Raw genomic sequence first — 27,669 nt, 5'->3', positions numbered from 1 at the left:
TTCAATTATATTACCTGTGTTTCCTAACATTACACATCACATTGTGTAGATGAGGTTTAGGCCTGTTCCAGGAGACAGAGGAGGTCTGACATTTGTTCAAGAGTGCAGTGGACATGACTCACTTCGTTAGTAGGCCTGCACATGTATTATCTCCTCTGTACTCTTCAACAAGCCTAAATTTCATCTGCAACCCTGAGTAGGACTTACCTGAAACAAATCTGTGGATAGGTTACACCTTATCAGCATCTAGAAACAATTATTTAAAATGTTAAGGGCAGTTTTATGAAGGCTGTGTGCCTCTTTTACGCCGCTGTTCCGTCACTTTTGTGTAAAAGATGCACCATGTTGCAAGATAGGCCTCAGTTAATTTCCAGCAAGATACCGTCAGTTTAAAATGTATATAATTAGGACTGTGTAGGGGGTATGGAGAAGCTGAGGCTTCAGTAAGTGTCAAAGTTGTTGCATGCAGTGCGTACTCTTTCATATGCTGGACTACATCTGCACAATGAGATACCTAACCAAAGGAAACACAAGTGATGTGATTGTGAAATGAGCAAAAGAAATTGCACGTTTTTGAAATACATTACCTGTGTTTCCTAACATTACGAATCACATTGTGCAGATGAAGTTTAGGCCTGTCCAGGGAAACAGAGGAAGTCTGAACTTTATTGGTTGGCCTGCACATGTATTATCTCCTCTGTACTCTTGAACAAGCCTAAATTTGATCTGCAACCCTGAGTAGGCCTCACCTGAAACAAACGTCTGGATAGGACACACCTTATTGCCATCCTGAAACAATCATTTAAAATGTTAGGAACAGTTTTATGATGATTGTGCACCTCTTTTGCGCTGCCATTGCGTCACTTTTGTGAGACAACAGCAGTGCAAAAGATGCACCATGTTCCAAGATAGGCCTTACTTCATCTGCATCAAGATACTGTTAGTTTAAAATGTATATCTTTAGGACAGTGTAGGGGGCCTGGAGAAGCAGAAGCTTCTGTAAGTGTCAAAGTTGTTGAAAAACTGTTTGTCCTTCAATCTTTTCCCTTGTCTTTTCTAATTTTTAAATATATGTTTTAATATTTTTCAAATGTTTGTTATCTCTTTCACAGATTGAAAGTATAAAAATAACAAGTGACTAAGTTAACGACAATTATAAGGTAAATGTTTTGTACTCTTTTCGTTTCATTTCTATCACATTTAACTACTATTAGTTCCACTGCTTCATTTCTTTAACCCTCACTTTCCTGCCTTTGCTACTTCCCTCATTCCTTTCTCTATTACTTACTTACTCTACTCCTTCCACTCCTTTTCTCAGTCTTTCTCTTCTCATAGTTCCTCACTCTTGATCACTCACTCCGTCTCTATTACTCTTAGTGTCTCTGACTGATCACTGTTTCACTACTTGTTCATTATGCTTTCTCTGTGTAGTTGAAGCACACTAAGGGACATATTATGAACACAGCCAATAAAATTATTGCTGTTTTTATCGGCAGAAAACTGCTGCAAAAGCGGTTTTAGCGGCAGTTTTCTGCCGCAAAAGCAGCTTTAGCGACACATTTCTGCCGATAAAAGCTGCAAAACTTTTATTGCCTATGTTGATAATATGCCCCTATGTTATTTAGATTTCTTTGCTGTTTCAATTATTCTTTTTCTGTTACTTCTTCTTTTCTGCTTTCTGTTTTTTCCCTCTGTTATTCCACATGTTTTAATCTTATTTTGAACATTCACTCACATTCTCTGAGAAACTCTTCTTTGTTATTCTTCTACTGTCCTTTTTTTCTTTCACTTCCTTATCTATTTTGTTTTTCACAATTATATCCTCTTCCATCTTTTCTTCGGTAAATAAATCTATTAGACAGTATCTCTGGTTTAGTCCCTATAGCTGTCTTTCTTTTAACATTACTCTCTGTTTACTTACCTTATACTTACTCTTCTTTTTTTTTTTTTAATTTTTTGGGTTCGCTCCCGGTTCGCGTACCGGCGAGCGAACCGGGAAGCGAACCAAAAGAAATAGAGCTTGCCAGAGTGCTAAACATTCTAGCAATTTTTTTTATAAAGGGGAGGTAGTTCTGAAAAGAACTTTTTTTAATGTTTTTGTTGTTTTATATTTTTTTTTATTTTTCTGAACATTTTTTGTATTTTTTGAACAATTTTATGGTTTTTTTGGTTTTTTTGGGGGGAAACAACAAAAAACAGGCATTGGAAAGGGCTCAACAGGAGGAAATTTTTTTTTTCTTTTTTGGGGCGTTTAGAGAACTTGTGGTTTTCATATGCTCTGTTTATTAAATTAACACTCATATTGCCACATGAGAGTAAGGTACCGCAATATATACAGACTATCTTCATGTGGACAAAGTTTTCCTGAATGTTTGGCACTGTTTCCCGTGCCTCTGGCCCCGACAGAGATACCTGTGCCGATGTCCTGGCCACAGGAGTTGGTGGGTTGTCCTGGAGGTCACGCATCTCTGCCCGGCTGTAATTTAGTGGATGCCACCTCTGCATGTGACGGTGCATAGTATAGTTGCCGTAACTATACTTCTTATCTGTGCCTCTAGATAAGTCGTCTTTGCATATGAGGCACGTCACATACCGAGCATTAACTTTTTTCTGTCCTTCAGGAAAAGAAAAAAACTGCCAAATGAAACTATTTTTATGATGAGATACCCGGGGCTCCTCTTGTAAAAAATGTGTTGCCTGTATTTCCTCTTCCTCTTCTTGATCCTCTTCCTCCTCTGTGTTGGGAAGGAACTGTGGAGGTGGTCCTCTCTTCCTATGAGGAGGTGGTGGTGGTGGTGGGGGTGCACCAGCTGCAGCTACTAGTGAAGCCATTTTCCACTCAGCAAAATAGGTCTTCCTTTCACAAAGTTGAAAGTAAGAGTGAGAAAAAAGGTGGGGGCTTTCATCATTTTGGAAAAAAAATTGTTCTAAACCAATGAAAAGTGTTATTTTTAGGTCACCTGACCTAGCCTTACATCATTAGGAAACCAAAAGTGAAATGAACCAATGAAAAGTTTTATTAACAAGTCACATGACCTGTTACGCTTATGTTACGCGCTGCGGAACGCGCTCCAGATCGCTTCCGATTCGCGCTCCGGAGCACTTCCGGGTTCGCTAACGCGGCGCGTCATAAGACGCATTACGCGGCAACGCGATACGTCGCGCTTTCGCGACGCGCCCCGGATCGCTTCCGGGGAGCTGCGTTTCGCGTCTCAGTTCGCGTACCGGAGCACTTCCGGGTGCGCTAACGCGGCGCGTCATAAGACGCATTACGCGACAACGTGATACGTCGCGCTTCCGTGACGCGTCACGATGTTGATTTCTAACGCGGCAGTTGCGCAAACGGAACGTTTACCGGTTCGCGGACCAGGTCGCGGCACCAAATTGAGCTAACGGGAAGCTTCCCGGTTCGCCAACCGGGAGCGAACAAAAAAAAATAATAAAAAAAATTATTAATAAACATATAAAATATATTTTTTGATTTAAAGAAGAATACATTTTACAGCTTTTGATATTTGCTAATAAAAAACCATTGAAATTCACTGAAAAAACCATAGGTTATAGACCATATATAGTTAGGAATTAGCATTTACAAAACCTTGAAAATTCACTGAAAAAACCATAGGTTATAGACCATATATAGTTAGGAATTAGCATTTACAAAACCTTATTTTACTCACACAAAACCATTGAAATTCCATATATAGTTAGTTGCACTAACTATATATCGCGCACCCGCAATCCACTGCTAATGATGTCACATATTACATCATTCATGACATGGTCAGTGACATCACTGATGACATCACTGATGACATCTCAAATGACATCACTGATGACATCATCCAGTGACTGTGTGTTTCTGTAAAGTTTAAATATGTTTTACATATTGAAGAATGAGTAGATGTAGAAGTGTCTGGATGAAGCATTTAGTAGGTGCGTGACTGACTATGAGTGAGTGATTAAATGTGTCTCACTGAGTGCATGGGTTAGTGACTAAACTGTCTTAATTTGTGCATCATTATGTCTGTTTTTCTGTAAACTGCTGCATGTGTTGATCAGTAGCTATATGAGTAACTATATGGGTTATTGATTGATTGTCCAAGTATTTGTATGGGAGACTGAGTGTGTGTGTGTGGCTGGCTGGGAGATGTGTGACTCTGTGCAGATCAATGTGTTCTTGTATCAATGATTGTATAAGAGAGTAAGAATGTGTTAGTATATGTTTGAAAATGTAAGGTACTCTATGTTTAACTGTATAGATTAGAAAATGGAAGTGTGATTGATTCTTTACAGGACTGACTAGGTGTGTGAGTAACTCCATGGATGAGTGGCAGAGTGTGAGTGTCTGTATAGGTGTATGAGGGCATATGATAGTGTTGTAAAGATGAGTGATTGTATATATGAATGATTGTATGGGTGAATGAGTGAATGTGTGTGTAGACGTAGGAATCAGTGAGTGCGTATGTAGTAACTAGTATTGGTGTGTCAATGGTTTAAAAAATTATATTCTGTATTTAACACTGGGTGTAACGGAGGTTATATTAAAGTGTGAGGAGATGCATTGTATTGTCACATTAATGATATCATCATTGATGTGACCATTGATGTCAAATGAGATGTCATCAGTGATGTCATCAGTGATGTCATTTGAGATGTCATCAGTGATGTCATTTGAGATATCAGTGATGTCATCAGTGATGTCATTTGAGATGTCATCAGTGATGTCATTTGAGATGTCATCAGTGATGTCATCAGTGATGTCACTGACCATGTCATGAATGATGTAATATGTGACATCATCAGCAGTGGATTGCGGGTGCGCGATATATAGTTAGTGCAACTAACTATATATGGAATTTCAATGGTTTTGTGTGAGTAAAATAAGGTTTTGTAAATGCTAATTCCTAACTATATATGGTCTATAACCTATGGTTTTTTCAGTGAATTTTCAAGGTTTTGTAAATGCTAATTCCTAACTATATATGGTCTATAACATATGGTTTTTTCAGTGAATATACATATATATATATACACATATATATATATACTCATATGCTGCAAGACTCGTCCTCCACAGTTTCTCACCAACAGGCTTGCAATCAGACGAGGTAGACCCAATTCAGTGCTTCTTAATTTATTTCAAAAAGTGCGACCACATCAACTCACGACGCGTTTCGGCAGCTCCCTGCCTTGATCACATGACAACAGTGTCGTGAGATGCACCTCCTTTTAAAGTGACAGTGCATTTGATGGACATAGAAAAAATACTTTTTTACAGTTGTGAAAGTTTCATTTTCCGTGTGATATGTAAAATACTCAGGGGTCAAATTTACTTAAACAAATCATTTGTAAAAGACCCTGGGACTTGGTCTGTGGTTGTCCGTGTAATACATTTTTCAACATTGCTTAAAAGACACGAAACATGAGAATCAGAAAATAACTAAAAAATACATTGATATAAAAGTTTTAAATGTTAAACTGCCACATGTTACTTTTCCAGCCTCATTCCACTGTTCACGCCCCATATATATATCACCTACAGCTGTTAAGATTTATGTACATCAAATCACTGTAATACTACAGTGCATCCCCAGAACTCAAGTGAAACTAATACAAAATATATTGAAAACCAAATTGTTACTGAAAACTTTCATAACTCATGTCCTGTTGCAACACCCTAAGTGATAAATGAATTTATAATTGTGTGTTTAAAAATTAATTTCCTCAAACAAAGACAAAGTGTACTTGATGTATCTATCCTTGATGAGACAGTATTTATATAGGAATTATTAACCTAAGGCATTTCTTTCGACTATCCAAGAATGATTCCCACAATTGATAATTTCAATATTTCAATGAAATGCAAATCAATTCATTCATTTAAGTCGTTAAAATCCCAAAAATAACTAAAACCTATATTGTATACAAAATAGATATACTTAAAATTCCTGTCTTTAAAAGCATACAAATTGTACCAAAAACCAATTAAGATATTTACATATTAACATTTCATGAGGATTGGAACACATTGTCATCAGTGCAAAGCTGCAATCTTCTTAGTGCAATTGTCATTTTAATCTAGAAACGTATATAAATCTTCACTCATATTTAAACCTTTGGGCGGCTTTGTATCTAATGTAAGTATGTAGTGTGTTTCTAGCCGGCGTAGCATTCCTTCCCTGTCTCCTCCTCTTCTGTGCATTGGGACAGTATCAATTATGTAGTATCTTAAGTCTTTAGGATTTCCTCCATGCACTTCATGGAAATGCCTAGCTACAGGGTAGTTGGGGTCGTTGTTATTGATCGCCCTAATGTGCTGCAAAATTCTCTTGTGGCTTGGAAGATTGGTGCTGCCCACATATTTTAAATTGCAGCTGCACTCTAGTACGTAAACCACATATTCGGTTTTACAGGTTAAATGATATTTTATGGTATGAGGTTTCTGATTAAAGGCTGTCATATAACATGTTTTGTTTATTCCATATGTACATGCCTTACAACTAGGGCACTTATAAAACCCCTTCCGTGCTAAAGACCACCCTGTGTTTTCCCTGTATTCAGGGCTACTCTTTACCAACACATTCGCCATGGAGGTCGCCTTCCTGTATGTTATAGCCGGATAGTCTGGTAGACTCTCACCAATGACAGGATCATCCTTAACTAGATGCCAATTGCGCTGGACTATTTTTCGCAGTTCTTTATGCTGTCGATTATATGTCATGATTAATCTGGGTGTGTTATCAGATTCTTGGGTACTTTCCTTGTCCCCAATAGCAGTGACTTCCACTCTTCCTAATAGTTCTTCCCTTGACTTTAGTCTCGACATACATATATACATATATACACATATATATATATACATACATATATATATATATATATACACACACATATATATACACACATATATATATATACACACACACATATATATATATATATATATATATATATATATATATACATACATACATATATATATCCAAAAAACCTCCTTCACCTGAAGAGAGTGGAGACCACACCAGGGGAACGAAATGGAAGCTCTTTATTCACACACTTCAGCGAATGCATTTCGGCATTTATTAGCCTTCATCAGCGCCACAAGTGTCCGGGGAAATTCCATCCATGCAACAATACTGTCCTGCTGCTTAAAGTAGCCATGTGACCATTACTCCGCCTCCGATGTTGAAGACCCACCCGTTGCAGTTCCAGGCGTCTTCAGGAACCGCAACTCCCAGAATGCAGCAGTTTGCCTCCAGGTAGGTAGTGTGCTTGGAATGACAACCTAGTGGTCAGGCGGGAAGCAGGATAGCATGAATGAGACCCCTGACCCTGCTTTCAGTGCGAACAAGGATGCTTCCTTAAGTCCCCTACCGCTCCAGCCCCGAAATCACAGTTCAATTTTTCACGGGGGCCGCAATGTCTGTGCACGCTGCCCAACACGGGAACAGTGTCCTCGCTACCGCTGCAAACTTGCCTGGATTTCTTGGCGGACCCATGCCAAACCAATACCTCGGTGTCGAGAAAAGCCGAAGCAGAAGCCAGAAGAGTCCGGGTCCAATTGTAGAGCGGGGGTCTCCGAACTGCGTTTCTGGCATGTACGCAGATAATATCCAAAAAACCTCCTTCACCTGAAGAGAGTGGAGACCACACCAGGGGAACGAAATGGAAGCTCTTTATTCACACACTTCAGCAAATGCATTTCGGCATTTATTAGCCTTCATCAGCGCCACAAGTGTCCGGGGAAATTCCATCCATGCAACAATACTGTCCTGCTGCTTAAAGTAGCCATGTGACCATTACTCCGCCTCCGATGTTGAAGACCCACCCGTTGCAGTTCCAGGCGTCGTCAGGAACCGCAACTCCCAGAATGCAGCAGTTTGCCTCCAGGTAGGTAGTGTGCTTGGAATGACAACCTAGTAGTCAGGCGGGAAGCAGGATAGCATGAATGAGACCCCTGACCCTGCTTTCAGTGCGAACAAGGATGCTTCCTTAAGTCCCCTACCGCCCCAGCCCCGAAATCACAGTTCAATTTTTCACGGGGGCCGCAATGTCTGTGCACGCTGCCCAACACGAGAACAGTGTCCTCGCTACCGCTGCAAACTTGCCTGGATTTCTTGGCGGACCCAGGCCAAACCAATACCTTGGTGTCGAGAAAAGCCGAAACAGAAGCCAGAAGAGTCCGGGTCCAATTGTAGAGCGGGGGTCTCCGAACTGCGTTTCTGGCATGTACGCAGATAATATCCAAAAAACCTCCTTCACCTGAAGAGAGTGGAGACCACACCAGGGGAACGAAATGGAAGCTCTTTATTCACACACTTCAGCGAATGCATTTCGGCATTTATTAGCCTTCATCAGCGCCACAAGTGCCTGGGGAAATTCCATCCATGCAACAATACTGTCCTGCTGCTTAAAGTAGCCATGTGACCATTACTCCGCCTCCGATGTTGAAGACCCACCCGTTGCAGTTCCAGGCGTCGTCAGGAACCGCAACTCCCAGAATGCAGCAGTTTGCCTCCAGGTAGGTGTGTGCTTGGAATGACAACCTAGTGGTCAGGCAGGAAGCAGGATAGCATGAATGAGACCCCTGACCCTGCTTTCAGTGAGAACAAGGATGCTTCCTTAAGTCCCCTACCGCTCCAGCCCCGAAATCACAGTTCAATTTTTCACGGGGGCCGCAATGTCTGTGCACGCTGCCCAACACGGGAACAGTGTCCTCGCTACCGCTGCAAACTTGCCTGGATTTCTTGGCGGACCCAGGCCAAACCAATACCTTGGTGTCGAGAAAAGCCGAAGCAGAAGCCAGAAGAGTCCGGATCTCCGACAGACCCCTGCCCTCACCACGTCTTCAACAAGGCCGACGCGGTCATCGCACCCCACCTGCGGGACATCATCAACACCTCCTTCGACACCACGACCTTCCCGGAGAGCTGGAAGCACGCCGAACTCAGCGCTCTACTCAAGAAACCATCAGCCGACCCCACCGACCTCAAGAACTACCGCCCCATCTCGCTGCTCCCGTTTCCGGCAAAAGTCATCGAGAAGACCGTCAACAAGCAACTGGCCGCCTTCCTCGAGACGAACGGTTCCCTCGACCTCTCGCAGTCTGGCTTCCGGGCCAACCACAGCACCGAGACCGCCCTGATCGCAGCTACCGATGACATCCGAACCCTGCTCGACAACGGAGAAACAGCGGCCCTCATCCTCCTGGACCTCTCCGCGGCCTTCGACACGGTCTGCCACCGTACCCTAGTACAGCGCCTCAGCAACGTCGGAATCCAGGAGAAGGCACTGGAGTGGATCATCTCCTTCCTCGCCGGAAGGACACAGAGAGTCCGCCTCCCCCCGTTCAGATCAGAGGCCACCGAAGTCATCTGCGGCGTTCCTCAAGGCTCCTCGCTCAGCCCAACACTCTTCAACATCTAAATGAGCCCCCTCGCAGCCATCGCACGCCAGCACAACCTCAACATCATCACCTACGCCGACGACACCCAGCTGATCCTCTCCCTCACCAACGACCCCGCCACCGCCAGAGCCAACCTGCACGAAGGGATGACAGACGTAGCCAAATGGATGTCGAACAGCCGCCTGAAACTGAACTCGGACAAGACGGAAGTCCTCATCCTGGGATCATCACCCTCCGCCTGGGACGACTCCTGGTGGCCCCCCGCCCTAGGCAGTGCACCCAAACCCACAGACCACGCACGCAACCTGGGCTTCATCCTGGACTCCTCCCTCTCCATGACCAGACAAGTCAACGCTGTCTCCTCGTCATGCTTCAACATCCTGCGCATGCTACGTAAGATCTTCCGATGGATCCCCACCGAGACCAGGCAGACGGTCACCCAGGCCCTCGTCACCAGCCGTCTGGACTACGGCAACTCCCTCTACGCCGGAACCACCGCCAAGCTCCAGAAGAAACTACAGCGGATGCAGAACACCTCAGCACGACTCATCCTGGACATCCCCCGCCGCAGCCACATCTCCGGACACCTGAGAGACCTGCACTGGCTCCCGGTCAACAAAAGAATCACCTTCCGGCTCCTCACCACGCACACAAAGCCCTACACAACCAAGGCCCAGGATACCTCAACAGCCGCCTCAACTTCTACGCTCCCAAACGCCAGCTTCGATCGACCGGCCATGCCCTCGCCACCGTCCCCCGCATCCGAAGAGCCACCACAGGAGGAAGGTCCTTCTCCTACCTGGCCGCCAAGACTTGGAACTCCCTTCCGACCCACCTCCGCCTGACCCAGGACCACCTCACCTTCAGGAAGCAGCTCAAGACCTGGCTGTTCGAGCGGTAGCGGACCCCCCCCCCCCCAGCGCCTTGAGACCCTCCGGGTGAGTAGTGCGCTATATAAATGCTTTGATTGATTGATTGATTGATTGTAGAGCGGGGGTCTCCAAACTGCGTTTCTGGCATGTACGCAGATAATATCCAAAAAACCTCCTTCACCTGAAGAGAGTGGAGACCACACCAGGGGAACGAAATGGAAGCTCTTTATTCACACACTTCAGCGAATGCATTTCGGCATTTATTAGCCTTCATCAGCGCCACAAGTGTCCGGGGAAATTCCATCCATGCAACAATACTGTCCTGCTGCTTAAAGTAGCCATGTGACCATTACTCCGCCTCCGATGTTGAAGACCCACCCGTTGCAGTTCCAGGCGTCGTCAGGAACCGCAACTCCCAGAATGCAGCAGTTTGCCTCCAGGTAGGTAGTGTGCTTGGAATGACAACCTAGTGGTCAGGCGGGAAGCAGGATAGCATGAATGAGACCCCTGACCCTGCTTTCAGTGCGAACAAGGATGCTTACTTAAGTCCCCTACCGCCCCAGCCCCGAAATCACAGTTCAATTTTTCACGGGGGCCGCAATGTCTGTGCACGCTGCCCAACACGGGAACAGTGTCCTCGCTACCGCTGCAAACCTGCCTGGATTTCTTGTCGGACCCAGGCCAAACCAATACCTTGGTGTCGAGAAAAGCCGAAGCAGAAGCCAGAAGAGTCCGGGTCCAATTGTAGAGCGGGGGTCTCCGAACTGCGTTTCTGGCCTGTACGCAGATAATATCTAAAAAACCTCCTTCACCTGAAGAGAGTGGAGACCACACCAGGGGAACGAAATGGAAGCTCTTTATTCACACACTTCAGCGAATGCATTTCGGCATTTATTAGCCTTCATCAGCGCCACAAGTGTCCGGGGAAATTCCATCCATGCAACAATACTGTCCTGCTGCTTAAAGTAGCCATGTGACCATTACTCCGCCTCCGATGTTGAAGACCCACCCGTTGCAGTTCCAGGCGTCGTCAGGAACCGCAACTCCCAGAATGCAGCAGTTTGCCTCCAGGTAGGTAGTGTGCTTGGAATGACAACCTAGTGGTCAGGCGGGAAGCAGGATAGCATGAATGAGACCCCTGACCCTGCTTTCAGTGCGAACAAGGATGCTTCCTTAAGTCCGCTACCGCTCCAGCCCCGAAATCACAGTTCAATTTTTCACGGGGGCCGCAATGTCTGTGCACGCTGCCCAACACGGGAACAGTGTCCTCGCTACCGCTGCAAACTTGCCTGGATTTCTTGGTGGACCCAGGCCAAACCAATACCTTGGTGTCAAGAAGCCGAAGCAGAAGCCAGAAGAGTCCGGGTCCAATTGTAGAGCGGGGGTCTCCGAACTGCGTTTCTGGCATGTACGCAGATAATATCCAAAAAACCTCCTTCACCTGAAGAGAGTGGAGACCACACCAGGGGAACGAAATGGAAGCTCTTTATTCACACACTTCAGCGAATGCATTTCGGCATTTATTAGCCTTCATCAGCGCCACAAGTGCCTGGGGAAATTCCATCCATGCAACAATACTGTCCTGCTGCTTAAAGTAGCCATGTGACCATTACTCCGCCTCCGATGTTGAAGACCCACCCGTTGCAGTTCCAGGCGTCGTCAGGAACCGCAACTCCCAGAATGCAGCAGTTTGCCTCCAGGTAGGTAGTGTGCTTGGAAAGACAACCTAGTGGTCAGACGGGAAGCAGGATAGCATGAATGAGACCCCTGACCCTGCTTTCAGTGCGAACAAGGATGCTTCCTTAAGTCCCCTACCGCTCCAGCCCCGAAATCACAGTTCAATTTGTCACGGGGCCGCAATGTCTGTGCACGCTGCCCAACACGGGAACAGTGTCCTCGCTACCGCTGCAAACTTGCCTGGATTTCTTGGCGGACCCAGGCCAAACCAATACCTTGGTGTCGAGAAAAGCCGAAGCAGAAGCCAGAAGAGTCCGGGTCCAATTGTAGAGCGGGGGTCTCCGAACTGCGTTTCTGGCATGTACGCAGATAATATCCAAAAAACCTCCTTCACCTGAAGAGAGTGGAGACCACACCAGGGGAAAGAAATGGAAGCTCTTTATTCACACACTTCAGCGAATGCATTTCGGCATTTATTAGCCTTCATCAGCGCCACAAGTGTCCGGGGAAATTCCATCCATGCAACAATACTGTCCTGCTGCTTAAAGTAGCCATGTGACCATTACTCCGCCTCCGATGATGAAGACCCACCCGTTGCAGTTCCAGGCGTCGTCAGGAACCGCAACTCCCAGAATGCAGCAGTTTGCCTCCAGGTAGGTAGTGTGCTTGGAATGACAACCTAGTGGTCAGGCGGGAAGCAGGATAGCATGAATGAGACCCCTGACCGTGCTTTCAGTGCGAACAAGGATGCTTCCTTAAGTCCCTTACCGCTCCAGCCCCGAAATCACAGTTCAATTTTTCACGGGGGCCGCAATGTCTGTGCACGCTGCCCAACACGGGAACAGTGTCCTCGCTACCGCTGCAAACTTGCCTGGATTTCTTGGCGGACCCAGGCCAAACCAATACCTTGGTGTCGAGAAAAGCCGAAGCAGAAGCCAGAAGAGTCCGGGTCCAAATGTAGAGCGGGGGTCTCCGAACTGCGTTTCTGGCATGTACGCAGATAATATCCAAAAAACCTCCTTCACCTGAAGAGAGTGGAGACCACACCAGGGGAACGAAATGGAAGCTCTTTATTCACACACTTCAGCGAATGCATTTCGGCATTTATTAGCCTTCATCAGCGCCACAAGTGTCCGGGGAAATTCCATCCATGCAACAATACTGTCCTGCTGCTTAAAGTAGCCATGTGACCATTACTCCGCCTCCGATGTTGAAGACCCACCTGTTGCAGTTCCAGGCGTCGTCAGGAACCGCAACTCCCAGAATGCAGCAGTTTGCCTCCAGGTAGGTAGTGTGCTTGGAATGACAACCTAGTGGTCAGGCGGGAAGCAGGATAGCATGAATGAAACCCCTGACCCTGCTTTCAGTGCGAACAAGGATGCTTCCTTAAGTCCCCTACCGCCCCAGCCCCGAAATCATAGTTCAATTTTTCACGGGGGACGCAATGTCTGTGCACGCTGCCCAACACGAGAACAGTGTCCTCGCTACCGCTGCAAACTTGCCTGGATTTCTTGGCGGACCCAGGCCAAACCAATACCTTGGTGTCGAGAAAAGCCGAAACAGAAGCCAGAAGAGTCCGGGTCCAATTGTAGAGCGGGGGTCTCCGAACTGCGTTTCTGGCATGTGCGCAGATAATATCCAAAAAAACTCCTTCACCTGAAGAGAGTGGAGACCACACCAGGGGAACGAAATGGAAGCTCTTTATTCACACACTTCAGCGAATGCATTTCGGCATTTATTAGCCTTCATTAGCGCCACAAGTGTCCGGGGAAATTCCATCCATGCAACAATACTGTCCTGCTGCTTAAAGTAGCCATGTGACCATTACTCCGCCTCCGATGTTGAAGACCCACCCGTTGCAGTTCCAGGCGTCGTCAGGAACCGCAACTCCCAGAATGCAGCAGTTTGCCTCCAGGTAGGTAGTGTGCTTGGAATGACAACCTAGTGGTCAGGCGGGAAGCAGGATAGCATGAATGAGACCCCTGACCCTGCTTTCAGTGCGAACAAGGATGCTTCCTTAAGTCCCCTACCGCCCCAGCCCCGAAATCACAGTTCAATTTTTCACGGGGGCCGCAATGTCTGTGCACGCTGCCCAACACGAGAACAGTGTCCTCGCTACCGCTGCAAACTTGCCTGGATTTCTTGGCGGACCCAGGCCAAACCAATACCTTGGTGTCGAGAAAAGCCGAAACAGAAGCCAGAAGAGTCCGGGTCCAATTGTAGAGCGGGGGTCTCCAAACTGCGTTTCTGGCATGTACGCAGATAATATCCAAAAAACCTCCTTCACCTGAAGAGAGTGGAGACCACACCAGGGGAACGAAATGGAAGCTCTTTATTCACACACTACAGTGAATGCATTTCGGCATTTATTAGCCTTCATCAGCGCCACAAGTGTCCGGGGAAATTCCATCCATGCAACAATACTGTCCTGCTGCTTAAAGTAGCCATGTGACCATTACTCCGCCTCCGATGTTGAAGACCCACCCGTTGCAGTTCCAGGCGACGTCAGGAACCGCAACTCCCAGAATGCAGCAGTTTGCCTCCAGGTAGGTAGTGTGCTTGGAATGACAACTTAGTGGTCAGGCGGGAAGCAGGATAGCATGAATGAGACCCCTGACCCTGCTTTCAGTGCGAACAAGGATGCTTCCATAAGTCCCCTACCGCTCCAGCCCTGAAATCACAGTTCAATTTTTCACGGGGGCCGCAATGTCTGTGCACGCTGCCCAACACAAGAACAGTGTCCTCACTACCGCTGCAAACTTGCCTGGATTTCTTGGCGGACCCAGGCCAAACCAATACCTTGGTGTCGAGAAAAGCCAAAACAGAAGCCAGAAGAGTCCGGGTCCAATTGTAGAGCGGGGGGTCTCCAAACTGCGTTTCTGGCATGTACGCAGATAATATCCAAAAAACCTCCTTCACCTGAAGAGAGTGGAGACCACACCAGGGGAACGAAATGGAAGCTCTTTATTCACACACTTCAGCGAATGCATTTCGGCATTTATTAGCCTTCATCAGCACCACAAGTGTCCGGGGAAATTCCATCCATGCAACAATACTGTCCTGCTGCTTAAAGTAGCCATGTGACCATTACTCCGCCTCCGATGTTGAAGACCCACCCGTTGCAGTTCCAGGCGTCGTCAGGAACCGCAACTCCCAGAATGCAGCAGTTTGCCTCCAGGTAGGTAGTGTGCTTGGAATGACAACCTAGTGGTCAGGCGGGAAGCAGGATAGCATGAATGAGACCCCTGACCCTGCTTTCAGTGCGAACAAGGATGCTTCCTTAAGTCCCCTACTGCTCCAGCCCCGAAATCCCAGTTCAATTTTTCACGGGGGCCGCAATGTCTGTGCACGCTGCCCAACACGAGAACAGTGTCCTCGCTACCGCTGCAAACTTGCCTGGATTTCTTGGCGGACCCAGGCCAAACCAATACCTTGGTGTCGAGAAAAGCCGAAACAGAAGCCAGAAGAGTCCGCGTCCAATTGTAGAGCGGAGGTGTCCAAACTGCGTTTCTGGCATGTACGCAGATAATATCCAAAAAAACTCCTTCACCTGAAGAGAGTGGAGACCACACCAGGGGAACGAAATGGAAGCTCTTTATTCACACACTTCGCCGAATGCATTTCGGCATTTATTAGCCTTCATCAGCGCCACAAGTGTCCGGGGAAATTCCATCCATGCAACAATACTGTCCTGCTGCTTAAAGTAGCCATGTGACCTTTACTCCGCCTCCGATGTTGAAGACCCACCCGTTGCAGTTCCAGGCGTCGTCAGGAACCGCAACTCCCAGAATGCAGCAGTTTGCCTCCAGGTAGGTAGTGTGCTTGGAATGACAACCTAGTGGTCAGGCGGAAAGCAGGATAGCATGAATGAGACCCCTGACCCTGCTTTCAGTGCGAACAAGGATGCTTCCTTAAGTCCCCTACCGCCCCAGCCCCGAAATCACAGTTCAATTTTTCACGGGGGCCGCAATGTCTGTGCACGCTGCCCAACACGAGAACAGTGTCCTCGCTACCGCTGCAAACTTGCCTGGATTTCTTGGCGGACCCAGGCCAAACCAATACCTTGGTGTCGAGAAAAGCCGAAACAGAAGCCAGAAGAGTCCGGGTCCAATTGTAGAGCGGGGGTCTCCAAACTGCGTTTCTGGCATGTACGCAGATAATATCCAAAAAACCTCCTTCACCTGAAGAGAGTGGAGACCACACCAGGGGAACGAAATGGAAGCTCTTTATTCACACACTACAGTGAATGCATTTCGGCATTTATTAGCCTTCATCAGCGCCACAAGTGTCCGGGGAAATTCCATCCATGCAACAATACTGTCCTGCTGCTTAAAGTAGCCATGTGACCATTACTCCGCCTCCGATGTTGAAGACCCACCCGTTGCAGTTCCAGGCGTCGTCAGGAACCGCAACTCCCAGAATGCAGCAGTTTGCCTCCAGGTAGGTAGTGTGCTTGGAATGACAACCTAGTGGTCAGGCGGGAAGCAGGATAGCATGAATGAGACCCCTGACCCTGCTTTCAGTGCGAACAAGGATGCTTCCTTAAGTCCCCTACTGCTCCAGCCCCGAAATCACAGTTCAATTTTTCACGGGGGCCGCAATGTCTGTGCACGCTGCCCAACACGAGAACAGTGTCCTCGCTACCGCTGCAAACTTGCCTGGATTTCTTGGCGGACCCAGGCCAAACCAATACCTTGGTGTCGAGAAAAGCCGAAACAGAAGCCAGAAGAGTCCGCGTCCAATTGTAGAGCGGAGGTGTCCAAACTGCGTTTCTGGCATGTACGCAGATAATATCCAAAAAAACTCCTTCACCTGAAGAGAGTGGAGACCACACCAGGGGAACGAAATGGAAGCTCTTTATTCACACACTTCGCCGAATGCATTTCGGCATTTATTAGCCTTCATCAGCGCCACAAGTGTCCGGGGAAATTCCATCCATGCAACAATACTGTCCTGCTGCTTAAAGTAGCCATGTGACCTTTACTCCGCCTCCGATGTTGAAGACCCACCCGTTGCAGTTCCAGGCGTCGTCAGGAACCGCAACTCCCAGAATGCAGCAGTTTGCCTCCAGGTAGGTAGTGTGCTTGGAATGACAACCTAGTGGTCAGGCGGAAAGCAGGATAGCATGAATGAGACCCCTGACCCTGCTTTCAGTGCGAACAAGGATGCTTCCTTAAGTCCCCTACCGCTCCAGCCCCGAAATCCCAGTTCAATTTTTATATATATATATATATATATATATATATATATACACACACACACTCCAGCCTGTCCCTCGATGCACTTTCCGTGCGGACAAGAACGGGACACCAAAATAACGCCACAGCCGGACTGGAAATGATATCACAAGTAATATGCTTTTATTCGTGCATACAGGGTGCAAAGCCTTGTCAAACGCGTTTCGGGCACCGGCTGTGCCCTTGCTCACTGACAATTCGCCATGGTTACTCCACCAGTATAAATACAACTGTGTAAGAAATGCGCGCCAACCTTCCAATTCAAAAATAAACATAATCAAAGGACTTATGCCATTGTGAGCTTCACAGGTTACAGGAAATGGTTCCGCCATACAGGAACGGTGCAATTGAAACTAGCCCAAGACGAACATAACAACTTAGTATCAACATAGGTATACCTAAATAAACGTTAAATCATAAAAAACGTTTAAAACTGCATTACATATATAGCATTCGTTAGGTTGTTGATGTCTTCTGAAAAGGTGTTAGAAAGTCTACCAGATGGTGAGAATTAGACCTTGATAAGTGTTGGAAACAAGGTTATGTGGGCCGTTTAAATGGCATATAATTGAATGCCTGTAGAATTTGGTCCCCAAAATTTGTATAAAAGCAATCGACACTGTGCAAATACGCTGTAATAACATACCGATATGCATAAACATAGCAATGTATACAATGATGATGTTTGATTTTGACAAGATGCCATATTATTCCAATGATGTTTGATTTTGACAAGATGCCATATTATTCCAATAAAGTGCTCATGTGCTAAATTTATAATTTCAATTGTAAACATATGACCTGTGCAAATTTGTCCATGCAAACTAGATGAAGGTGCATAGTGCAAAGGCAAACGGAATATATGTACACAAGGGGACTTTTCAGAAACGGTGCAAAAATGCAATTATATTGAAGACCATAATTACATGTTGGTTCTCATTTAATCATCTGGTATAGGGCTAATTTCAATAAATATAAAGATATTAAAGTGCACAAATGCTTTATGAATCAGTGAAGTCTAGACATGTAACTCGAGTGTTGGCATAGTCTACACGTTGTATCTATATGTGTCTCTAGCCACAGTGGAGAACACAATTATTTAAGAAGCTTGCAAAGAAGAGGACACTTCTTGTCAAATAATATGACAAGAAGTGAAAAGTGCATAATGTGACGTGTCAATAGTGATTTGCTAAATTATAAAAAACCTTACAGTAATATAATAGGTCATCTTAGTTTGTGAAGTTATCAGCTTGCCCTCCGAAGGTCGGGACCAGTAACTAATGGTATGTATATATAAGCTGTGTAGGTCAAATGCGTTACTGAATATGAACTCCAAGCCTGGAGACCACTGGACCAAATTGCTGATTAGAGAAAATTACGGAGATCCTCTCCCATGTTGAGGCCCCCAGGAGTCTTGCTATTTAGTTTGATGATATATCTAGACTCTAACTGGCGTAATCTCTTGTCCGTATCGCCTCCCCTTTTCCCCTGCTCCACTGCATCAATAACAAAGTATTGTAGGTTTGTTAAGTCTTTGTTATGAGTGGGTGCAAAGTGTCTAGCTACAGGATATGTCAAATCCGTATTAACAATTGCTCTTATGTGCTGCAAGATGCGGACGTGGGCTGGGTGTTTCGTACTGCCCGCGTACATTAGATTACAAGTACATTGCAGCACATAAACTGCATTCTCTGTGCGACACGTGAAATGAGCCCTGAGGGGAACCGGAGTGTTATCAAAAGGGGTGGTGTAGGTGGTAGTATTGACCCCAAAAGTGCAGGCCCGGTAGGAACTGCATTTAAAAAAACTATTTTTAGGGGACAGCCAGTTTTTCCTTTTTTGGTTTCCAGGCTACTAGTAACCAAATCATTGCGCATTGAAAATGCGCGCCTGAAAGTAATGGTGGGGGCTTTGGGCATGATTTCCTTCAGAACTAAATCAGTCATAATAATGGGCCATTCGCGTCTGACTATTTGGCTTATCTGTTTGGCCTGCCTGCTGAAACCAGTGATAAGTCTGATTTGATTGTTACCCATATCATCTGGTTCAATGATGGAGTCTTTCCTGTTGGGATCAAGGAGGTCTAGACGATTCAGAGTGTTGGCTTTTCTCATAGCGGTATCTAATATAGGTGGTGAATAACCCCTGGCTAGGAGTCTGAACTTAGCCTCTTTTTGCTGTTGGTCTCTGAGCATAGATGAACTGCAAGTACGATGAATTCGCAAAAAATCACCATAGGGTATACTGGCAATGGTAATATACACACACACACACACACACACATATACACGCATATATTTTTGTTATTGCTCCGGGGTCGCTGCACGTGGGTGGGACTATTCAGTGCTTATGACTATTGATGAGTATCCCCTGGAAGAGAAGTTCATTTATTTCTATTTTTTTCATTCACTCATCCCGAACCGAGGGTCAGGACGTGGTGGGGTTTGCGGAGTAACTTTTAATCGGAAGGTGACTTTAGAAAGTCACCACTTTGTTGCCCAAAACTTTGGTAGCCCTTTCTGGCTACCCACAGCTTCTGTCCCCAAGATAACATGTTTCCGCCATACTAAGAAGTATGATACACTCCTAGGAACAGGGTACCAAGAGAACTGTTGGTAGGAGGAGGTATGACCTAGGACGACTACCGGGCAGTAGCCACAGATAGCCCTGCTTCAAATGGGCCACCGCTTCAGTGAAGCAAATGAAGGTCACACCTTTGCCTACCAGCTCCTTTGTGTCAACAGACAGACTGGCATCTCTTTCAGAAGGGGAAAGCCAGTTGCAAAACTGGTTTTCCAGGAGGGTCTCATTATACTTGGCCCACACTAGCGGTGTTCCCAGAGCTCCACACAGGTAAAGGAGACTTGTGCCATACTAGGTTTAGACAGAGAAGGATACGCGGGGATAGTTTCTTGCCAAACCACCAGGAAGTGATGTAAAGTGAGAAGGGATGTCCCATGGTAATTGTTGCTCCACTGGCTAGTACGCCCTACCCTTTAGCAAATACGAAATTGGCATAAAAGTGGCACCCCTGGTACGAAGTCCTCAGATCACTAATTGACTGGGAAAAGAGACAGAAGAAGGAGTACCCTGCTGCTCCATGGACCCAGCAAAAGGCTGCACCTAGAACAGGACTGAACTTCTGAATTGGAGGTACCCGCAAAAACAACTGTGCCCATTCATGGACAAGAACACTACTTGTGTCAGGACAGAAGAAGTGACTTCAAGGGCTAGTAGTTGACCAGCCTCCTTTAAGCAGAAGGACACAAAAGCCAAAGAAGCCTGCCCTCTCAAGAGCCCATCTGTCCAGGACAGCCCGCCTACGGCTAAACCTAAAGTGTAGGCTCGGAGACAGAGTTCGGACCTTCAAGAGGCACCCCCAAGGTTGTTCGACCTATGACAAGTCAGTATGTACTCTAGTTACCCTACAAGATTTGCTGATCTACAAGTAACCACTGACCCCACTGTAATATGGAGACCTTTTGCCGCTGGACCTGCCCTGGACTCCACTGGTCCCTTGTGAGAGATTGAGTCCCGATGCTGGTGACGACCCCCAACTTTCGTGGACCCAGGGTGGGCCAAGAAGGACTCACCACACGTCTTTAGCATCAGCATCCCAGGCAACAGGACCACTTTTATGCTGGAACTGCTCTGGACTCCCCTGGTGCCTTGTGAGAGATTGAGTCCAAATGCTGGTGATGACCCCCAACTTTCGTGGACCCAGGGCGGGCCAAGAAAGACTCACCACACATCTTCAGCATCAGCATCCCATGCTTCAGGAACACTTCTATGCTGGACCTGCCCCGGACTCCACTGATCCCTTATGAGAGATTGAGTCCCGAAGCTGGTGACGAACCCCCAACTTTTGTGGACCCAGGACGGGCCAAGAAAGACTCACCACATGTCTTCAGCATCCTCAGCATCAGCATCCCAGACATCAGGAGCACTTCTAAGCTGGACCTGCCCTGGTCCCTAGTGAGAGATTGAGTCCCGATGCTGGTGACTACCTCCAACTTTTGTGGACCCAGGACGGGCCAAGAAAGACTCACCACATGTCTTCAGCATCCTCAGCATCAGCATCCCAGACATCAGGACCACTTCTAAGCTGGACCTGCCCTGGTCCCTAGTGAGAGATTGAGTCCCGATGCTGGTGACTACCTCCAACTTTCGTGGACCCAGGGTGGGCACAGCTTCCGCATCTTCAGCATCCCCAGCCTAGGCATCAGGACCACTTCTTTGTTGGACCGCGATAACAAAAATAGATACCACAAGAATCTTGAGACTATTTGACCCGACATGTGACTGTCCTCCTTGACCTGAGTGGTCCCTGTGACTGTCTCCCAATCTGTTGTGGCCTGTCTAAGAGTATTTTGTAGCTGTTCTAGTACACTAGCTCAAAACTGATAAGCTACATGCAATTATTTATTGCATTCTGAAGAGTGAAATATAGTGATTTACCTTAACTTTGAAACATATCTCCAGATGCCCATGATAGTTTTTAGTCATTTTGGTGCCTATTCAAAGCTAAAATTACACTATTTCTATAAAGTGGTGTTGTATTTTTATTGTGTCATGCTTCTTACTTATTGACTGTTTTGGTACTTCGAAATACTTTACACTTGTTCCTTTGATTAAGCTATGTGCCACAGCTATACAGGGCTAGGCTAAAGGTTTTATTAAAGAACCTAACTCAATCTGATAGAGACTGTGATATTATTACATGATTTCTCCCAAAACAGCACATAATTCAGTATCTTACATATTTGTATTCTCTTTGGGTGGGTAGCCATGTGTTCAGTTGCATCTAGCTGGTTGCTGGAAGAATGCTTTGGTTTTGGTAAGGAATTTACTTTATGCTTGTTATTTCTTATGTGCACCGCTTGTGTCTTAATTATGTTAATTTTGTAAAGCATTTGTTCACTGAGCTTCTTGGCGTGGACTTGAACACAACTAAAACAGCAATAAGGAACAAAGACAATGTGAACAATCTGGCAGAGAATAAAGTTGAGCAGGGAAAGCTATAAAAAAAACAAGTGTTCACCAACTAGCAAAAAGGGGCTGTACGCGTATAAGTAGCTCAGTTCAGGAATTTAGCTGCAGCAGTGAAATAGGGCTTCTCATCATAGGTCACTGCCACAGCTAGGGACCACAAGAAGCGACTGATTGGAAGAGTGCAATGATCGATTCAGGAGTGTTCTGGATGGCTTGATGTATGATTGTGATGGCTTCAAAATGTACCCTGCTATGAACGGGGATAGATGCAAGTGTTGGTGAATGAGCTCCTTTCATGAGTGCCTGGACCGCGATAACAATAAAAGCAAACAATGAAATCTGCGCTATGTGAGGGGGAGTCAAGAATCTTTATTCAAGAAGTCACTAAGATAAAATCTGCCAAGTGAAGCTTGAACTGGTTTAAAGCGTCTTCACCTTGAAGTGTTGCTGGGTGTCAATGAATGCTTGTTTTCCTTTAAAGAGTCACAGCTGCAAACTGCAGATACTAGCAAACTTGCCCAACTTGTTACCCAAAGACAGACTGGGATCAGCTTCGATACCCATGGTACTAACCGCTCTGGGACAGTAAGAACAGTGACCTCGTTACCTAAGTTTGGTCCACATTACTCGAACCAGGTGGAAGAGGTGTGGCGCAGCGGCCAGGGTGCCTGACTCCAGACCACAGGGTTCACGGTTCGATCCCGGGCTCCGGCGGCAGGTTAGCCCAGCACCATGTGACTCTGGGCAATAGCTTGCTTAATCTTCCCGACTGCCCCCAGCGCCGGGACACCTCTCCAGAAGTAGCTGTGCGCTTTACAAATGCTGGCATTTACCAGAAACATCTGGGGTGCTAAGAAGGATCTTAGTTTTAGGTGGATTTCATTTCAGAAATTTGATTCATTTTCAACACAGGGTTATGGCCACAGACTTGGCCAAGGTGTCAGGGTCCTGACCTATGTTTCCTCCACTTGAGTGATGTGATACACCATTTATGAGCTTGCTGTCACCCGCATACATGTAGAACTTGTACATAGTGCTTGTGCAGTTCGTCGCTCGTTGTTGTCACATATTTGGTATTTGTAAAGTGGGAGGATGTGTTGTGTCGTACCTTCTAAGAGTTCTTTGTGTCTCTATTCATCCCAAGTGATGCTGCTGCTGTTAGACTATGATGATGCTTCTGAGAGTATGAACATGCAGTTATAGCAGCCCCACCAACCCCCTCCCTCTTTTTGGACTGCCCTGCTGATGGGTGCTTCTGATCCTGAATGCAGAAGGATCTGGTTTAGAGCTACGCAGGTCCTGCTAGATACGAGTGCCTTGCTGTGATGCAAGGGCCTCCTTCGGCTTCCAAGGACAGAGACATAAAATAGTCCAGGTCTTGTGTCCCTGACAGGACTTCATCAGAAGCTGGTATTAAGCAGGCCGTTACTAAGTTATAAAGGGTAACAAAGCATTTCCAAAAGGCACCAATTCAAATATAACATGGTGGGCAGGTATCAAAACAGAAAAAGAAGAGTGGTGGCCTCCAGGTGAAGTCAGCAAGATGGTTCTGAGAGTTAATTGCTCACTGCTTACACCTGCATGCTAGATGTTTGGATCACGGCAGGGTAATATCATCCTTCCAAGGGCTATTAATTGGATCCATTAAATTGAGTAAGAGTAACACCAGTTATGTACAGCGCTACAGGATGGCAAAACTGAAATTACAAGTATGGTATTAAAGGTGGCCATCATCACCCCAGACAAGAAAGCTTTGGCCCACCTTAACAAGTTTACGTACATTGAAGCATCTCAATTGCCCCCTTTCAGGCTTGTTTGTCACACAAGAGGGAAATGAAACCGGAAAAGGAAAGAGAGGAATTGTGGAAAAAATGGTTGACGAGCAGCACAGCACACAGTACTTTAGATAATATAATACAAAGTATTTAGGCTACAGCGGTGCAGTCATGTGCAGTATGGCCCGCACCTTTGATCTCTCACCAGGGATTCTGGTTGGCACCTCTACAAGTTATCTATCAGTAGGTGGTAGGTTCTTTTCAGTGGCAGCTGCCAAATGCTAAAACTTGCTTGTGGTACATCTGCAACTTTAAAAGCGCGTTGTTCCTCTCTGGCAGGAGCCTTAAACCTTGGCCAGTAGATGCTTAGATCATGGTAGCTGCCATTTCATAGTTACTCTTTAGCTTAGTGCGAGTCAGCCTCAGCATCAATGTGCCTTATAAATACCCTAAAACTCGGGAGAAAAAAAACATTTACCTTTGGGTCTTAAATCTTTACATGGATTGAAGATCTGAAGACGTCTTCTAAATACTCAGGGGAAGGGCCATGCACTGCTTTATGTCCCAGTAAGAGGGACTGAGAGTTGATTCTATTATAAATCACCAGCAGCTAATAAAGCTCTCTAAGAACAGTGGACACACTAAATCTTGTAAATGCTGTTTAACGTTGGAATAGTAGGTTACCAAATGCAGAACATTACGACAGTGGAGTTTGGCACCCGATATGGACCTGGCAACATGCGCATTATGGTGTTCACCCAAAAGGTGTGTGATGTGTCTTTGGGATTGCAGGTGATAACTTATAAAAGGCATCGCCGACTTGATTTGGTAGTCCATTGTCACTAACCTTTCTAAAAACACACTTAGGGTTTGAATTTTATCCTCAGAAGTGAGGACTCTCTCTCCCGACGTAAGGGCGCAAATATTTATTAGATTTCCTTATAGAGTTGGGACCGATACCCGAGAATTATTGTTCTCCCATTTCAGATCTGGGATGCTATCATCCATCTGCCCTTAATTAAGCTGTAGACCCGGATACTTTGGTATCAGCAACGCCCTCGCCTTTGGGCAGGTTAAACACCACCATGATGTCATGAGTTTAACTGTGGAACTTGACATTGGCTGCAAGCACGACATCATAGAATGGTTTATTGTGCACCTTAAGCAGTATATGAATATAATTTCTGCCTGTGTTAAGTAGGATGTTGTAATTTTTGCTTTTGTGTTTACATTCTTTCTGTGCCAGCGTGCCCACTTCAGCAAATCGTTATTAATCCTAATGGCAGGGTCACTCTAAACTGAGGTCCAGTGTGATTAATCCCCAAGATTGATACCATATTTATTCTATGTAAAAATATGACTTACCTGCCGGGCAGAAGACATTTTTAACTTTCTCAGAGCATGGATCAGTCATGGGATACGGTCCTCGCTCTTCTTTGATGCTGTCTGAGACCATCACTACGTTGAACTCTTCTGTAATAATGAGAAAACAAAGCGTTAATTCACACTCAGTGACAGGAGCTGGAGATGGGGACATGACTATCACATCATTGCTCTCCTCGCTAGACCCATTCCTTTCAAAGTCAGTCACAGGAGCTGGAGATGGAGCCCGACTCCTCTGGCACCTCATTGCTCTCCTCGCTAGACCCATTCCTTTCAGACTCAGTCACAGAAGCTGGAGATGGGGCTCGACTCCTCTGTCACCTCAATGCTATCCTCAGTCGCTGAAGATGGGGCCCGACTCCTCTGTCACCTCATTGCTATCCTCACTAGACCCATTCCTCTCGGAGTCAGTCACAGGAGCTGGAGATGGGGCTCGACTCCTCTGTCACCTCAATGCTATCCTCAGTCGCTGAAGATGGGGCCCGACTCCTCTGTCACCTCATTGCTATCCTCGCTAGATCCATTCCTTTCTTAGTCAGTCACAGGAGCTGGAGATGGGGCTCCACTCCTCTGTCACCTCATTGCCATCCTCGCTAGACCCATTCCTTTCAGAGTCAGTCACAGGAGCTGGAGCCTGACTCCTCTGTTCCTTTCGGAGTCAGTCACAGGAGCTGGAGATGGGGCCTGTCTCTTCTGTCACCTCATTACTATCCTCGCTAGACCCATTCCTCTCGGAGTCAGTCACAGGAGCTGGAGATGGGGCTCCACTCCTCTGTCACCTCATTGCTATCCTCGCTAGATCCATTCCTTTCTTAGTCAGTCACAGGAGCTGGAGATGGGGCTCCACTCCTCTGTCACCTCATTGCCATCCTCGCTAGACCCATTCCTTTCAGAGTCAGTCACAGGAGCTGGAGCCTGACTCCTCTGTTCCTTTCGGAGTCAGTCACAGGAGCTGGAGATGGGGCCTGTCTCTTCTGTCACCTCATTACTATCCTCGCTAGACCCATTCCTCTCGGAGTCAGTCACAGGAGCTGGAGATGGGGCTCGACTCCTCTGTCTCCTCATTGCTCTCCTCGCTAGACCCATTCCTTTTGGAGTCACTCACAGGAGCTGGAGATGGGGCCTGACTCCTCTGTCACCTCATTGCTCTCCTCGCTAGACCCATTCCTTTCGGAGTCAGTCACAGGAGCTGGAGATGGGGCTCGACTCCTCTGTCACCTCAATGCTATCCTCAGTCGCTGAAGATGGGGCCCAACTCCTCTGTCACCTCATTGCTATCCTCACTAGACCCATTCCTCTCGGAGTCAGTCACAGGAGCTGGAGATGGGGCTCCACTCCTCTGTCACCTCATTGCTATCCTCGCTAGATCCATTCCTTTCTTAGTCAGTCACAGGAGCTGGAGATGGGGCCTGTCTCTTCTGTCACCTCATTGCTATCCTCGCTAGACCCATTCCTCTCGGAGTCAGTCACAGGAGCTGGAGATGGGGCTCCACTCCTCTGTCACCTCATTGCTATCCTCGCTAGATCCATTCCTTTCTTAGTCAGTCACAGGAGCTGGAGATGGTGCCCGACTTCTCTGTCACCTCACTGCTATCCTCACTAGACCCATTCCTTTCGGAGTCAGTCACAGGAGCTGGAGATGGTGCCCGACTTGTGAAATCTTAAGAAGGAATGCAAACCCAGTTGTAGCTGTATCCAGAATGTAGCTTTATTTAGAAGATGAAGTTACAGGATATGCAGCATTGTAATCCAAAGTAAACAGGTATAAGATGGAAAGCCCCACCGGCTGCAGCAGGCCTGCTGCTCAGCTTACATAGATGAACCGGCAGATACACTTAAACATACACAGAGGCAACATTCCATGACATCACAGAGACTGGCTGAGCAGCAGAGGACAGGACACAGAGAAAGGACAAAGTAGTGCAGAAGGCAAGATACTACACAACTCCTCTGTTCCTTTCGGAGTCAGTCACAGGAGCTGAGATAGGGCCCGACTTCTCTGTCACCTCATTGCTATCCTCACTAGACCCATTCCTTTCGGAGTCAGTCGCTGGAGATGGGGCCCGACTCCTCTGTTCCTTTCGGAGTCAGTCACAGGAGCTGGAGATGGGTGCAGACTCCTCTGTTCCTTTCAGAGTCAGTCACAGGAGCTGGAGATGGGGCCCAATTTCTCTGTCATCTTGTTGCTATCCTCACTAAACCCATTCTTTTCAGAGTCAGACACAGGAGCTGGAGCCTGACTCCTCTGTTCCTTTCGGAGTCCGTCGCTGGAGATGGGGCTCGACTTCTCTGTCACCTCATTGCTATCCTCACTAGACCCATTC

At 46.5% G+C, this 27,669-nt stretch overlaps 1 protein-coding gene across 1 annotated transcript in view; it reads right to left on the bottom strand.

Moving 5' to 3' along the window:
- Positions 1-27,669, bottom strand: part of LOC144772240 (uncharacterized) — a 119,171-nt gene that overhangs the window by 31,376 nt on the left and 60,126 nt on the right. Inside the window, exon 5 of the mRNA XM_078656409.1 lies at positions 25,328-25,435. Within this exon, the coding sequence (XP_078512535.1) occupies positions 25,328-25,435 (108 nt within the window). The remainder of the gene's footprint in view (positions 1-25,327; positions 25,436-27,669) is intronic.

Source organism: Lissotriton helveticus, chromosome 8 (assembly GCF_964261635.1).
Source record: "Lissotriton helveticus chromosome 8, aLisHel1.1, whole genome shotgun sequence".
In the NCBI taxonomy this organism is placed as follows: domain Eukaryota; kingdom Metazoa; phylum Chordata; class Amphibia; order Caudata; family Salamandridae; genus Lissotriton; species Lissotriton helveticus.
The sequence above is the reverse complement of the archived record's forward strand: the minus strand, read 5'-3'. Positions and strand labels throughout refer to the sequence as shown.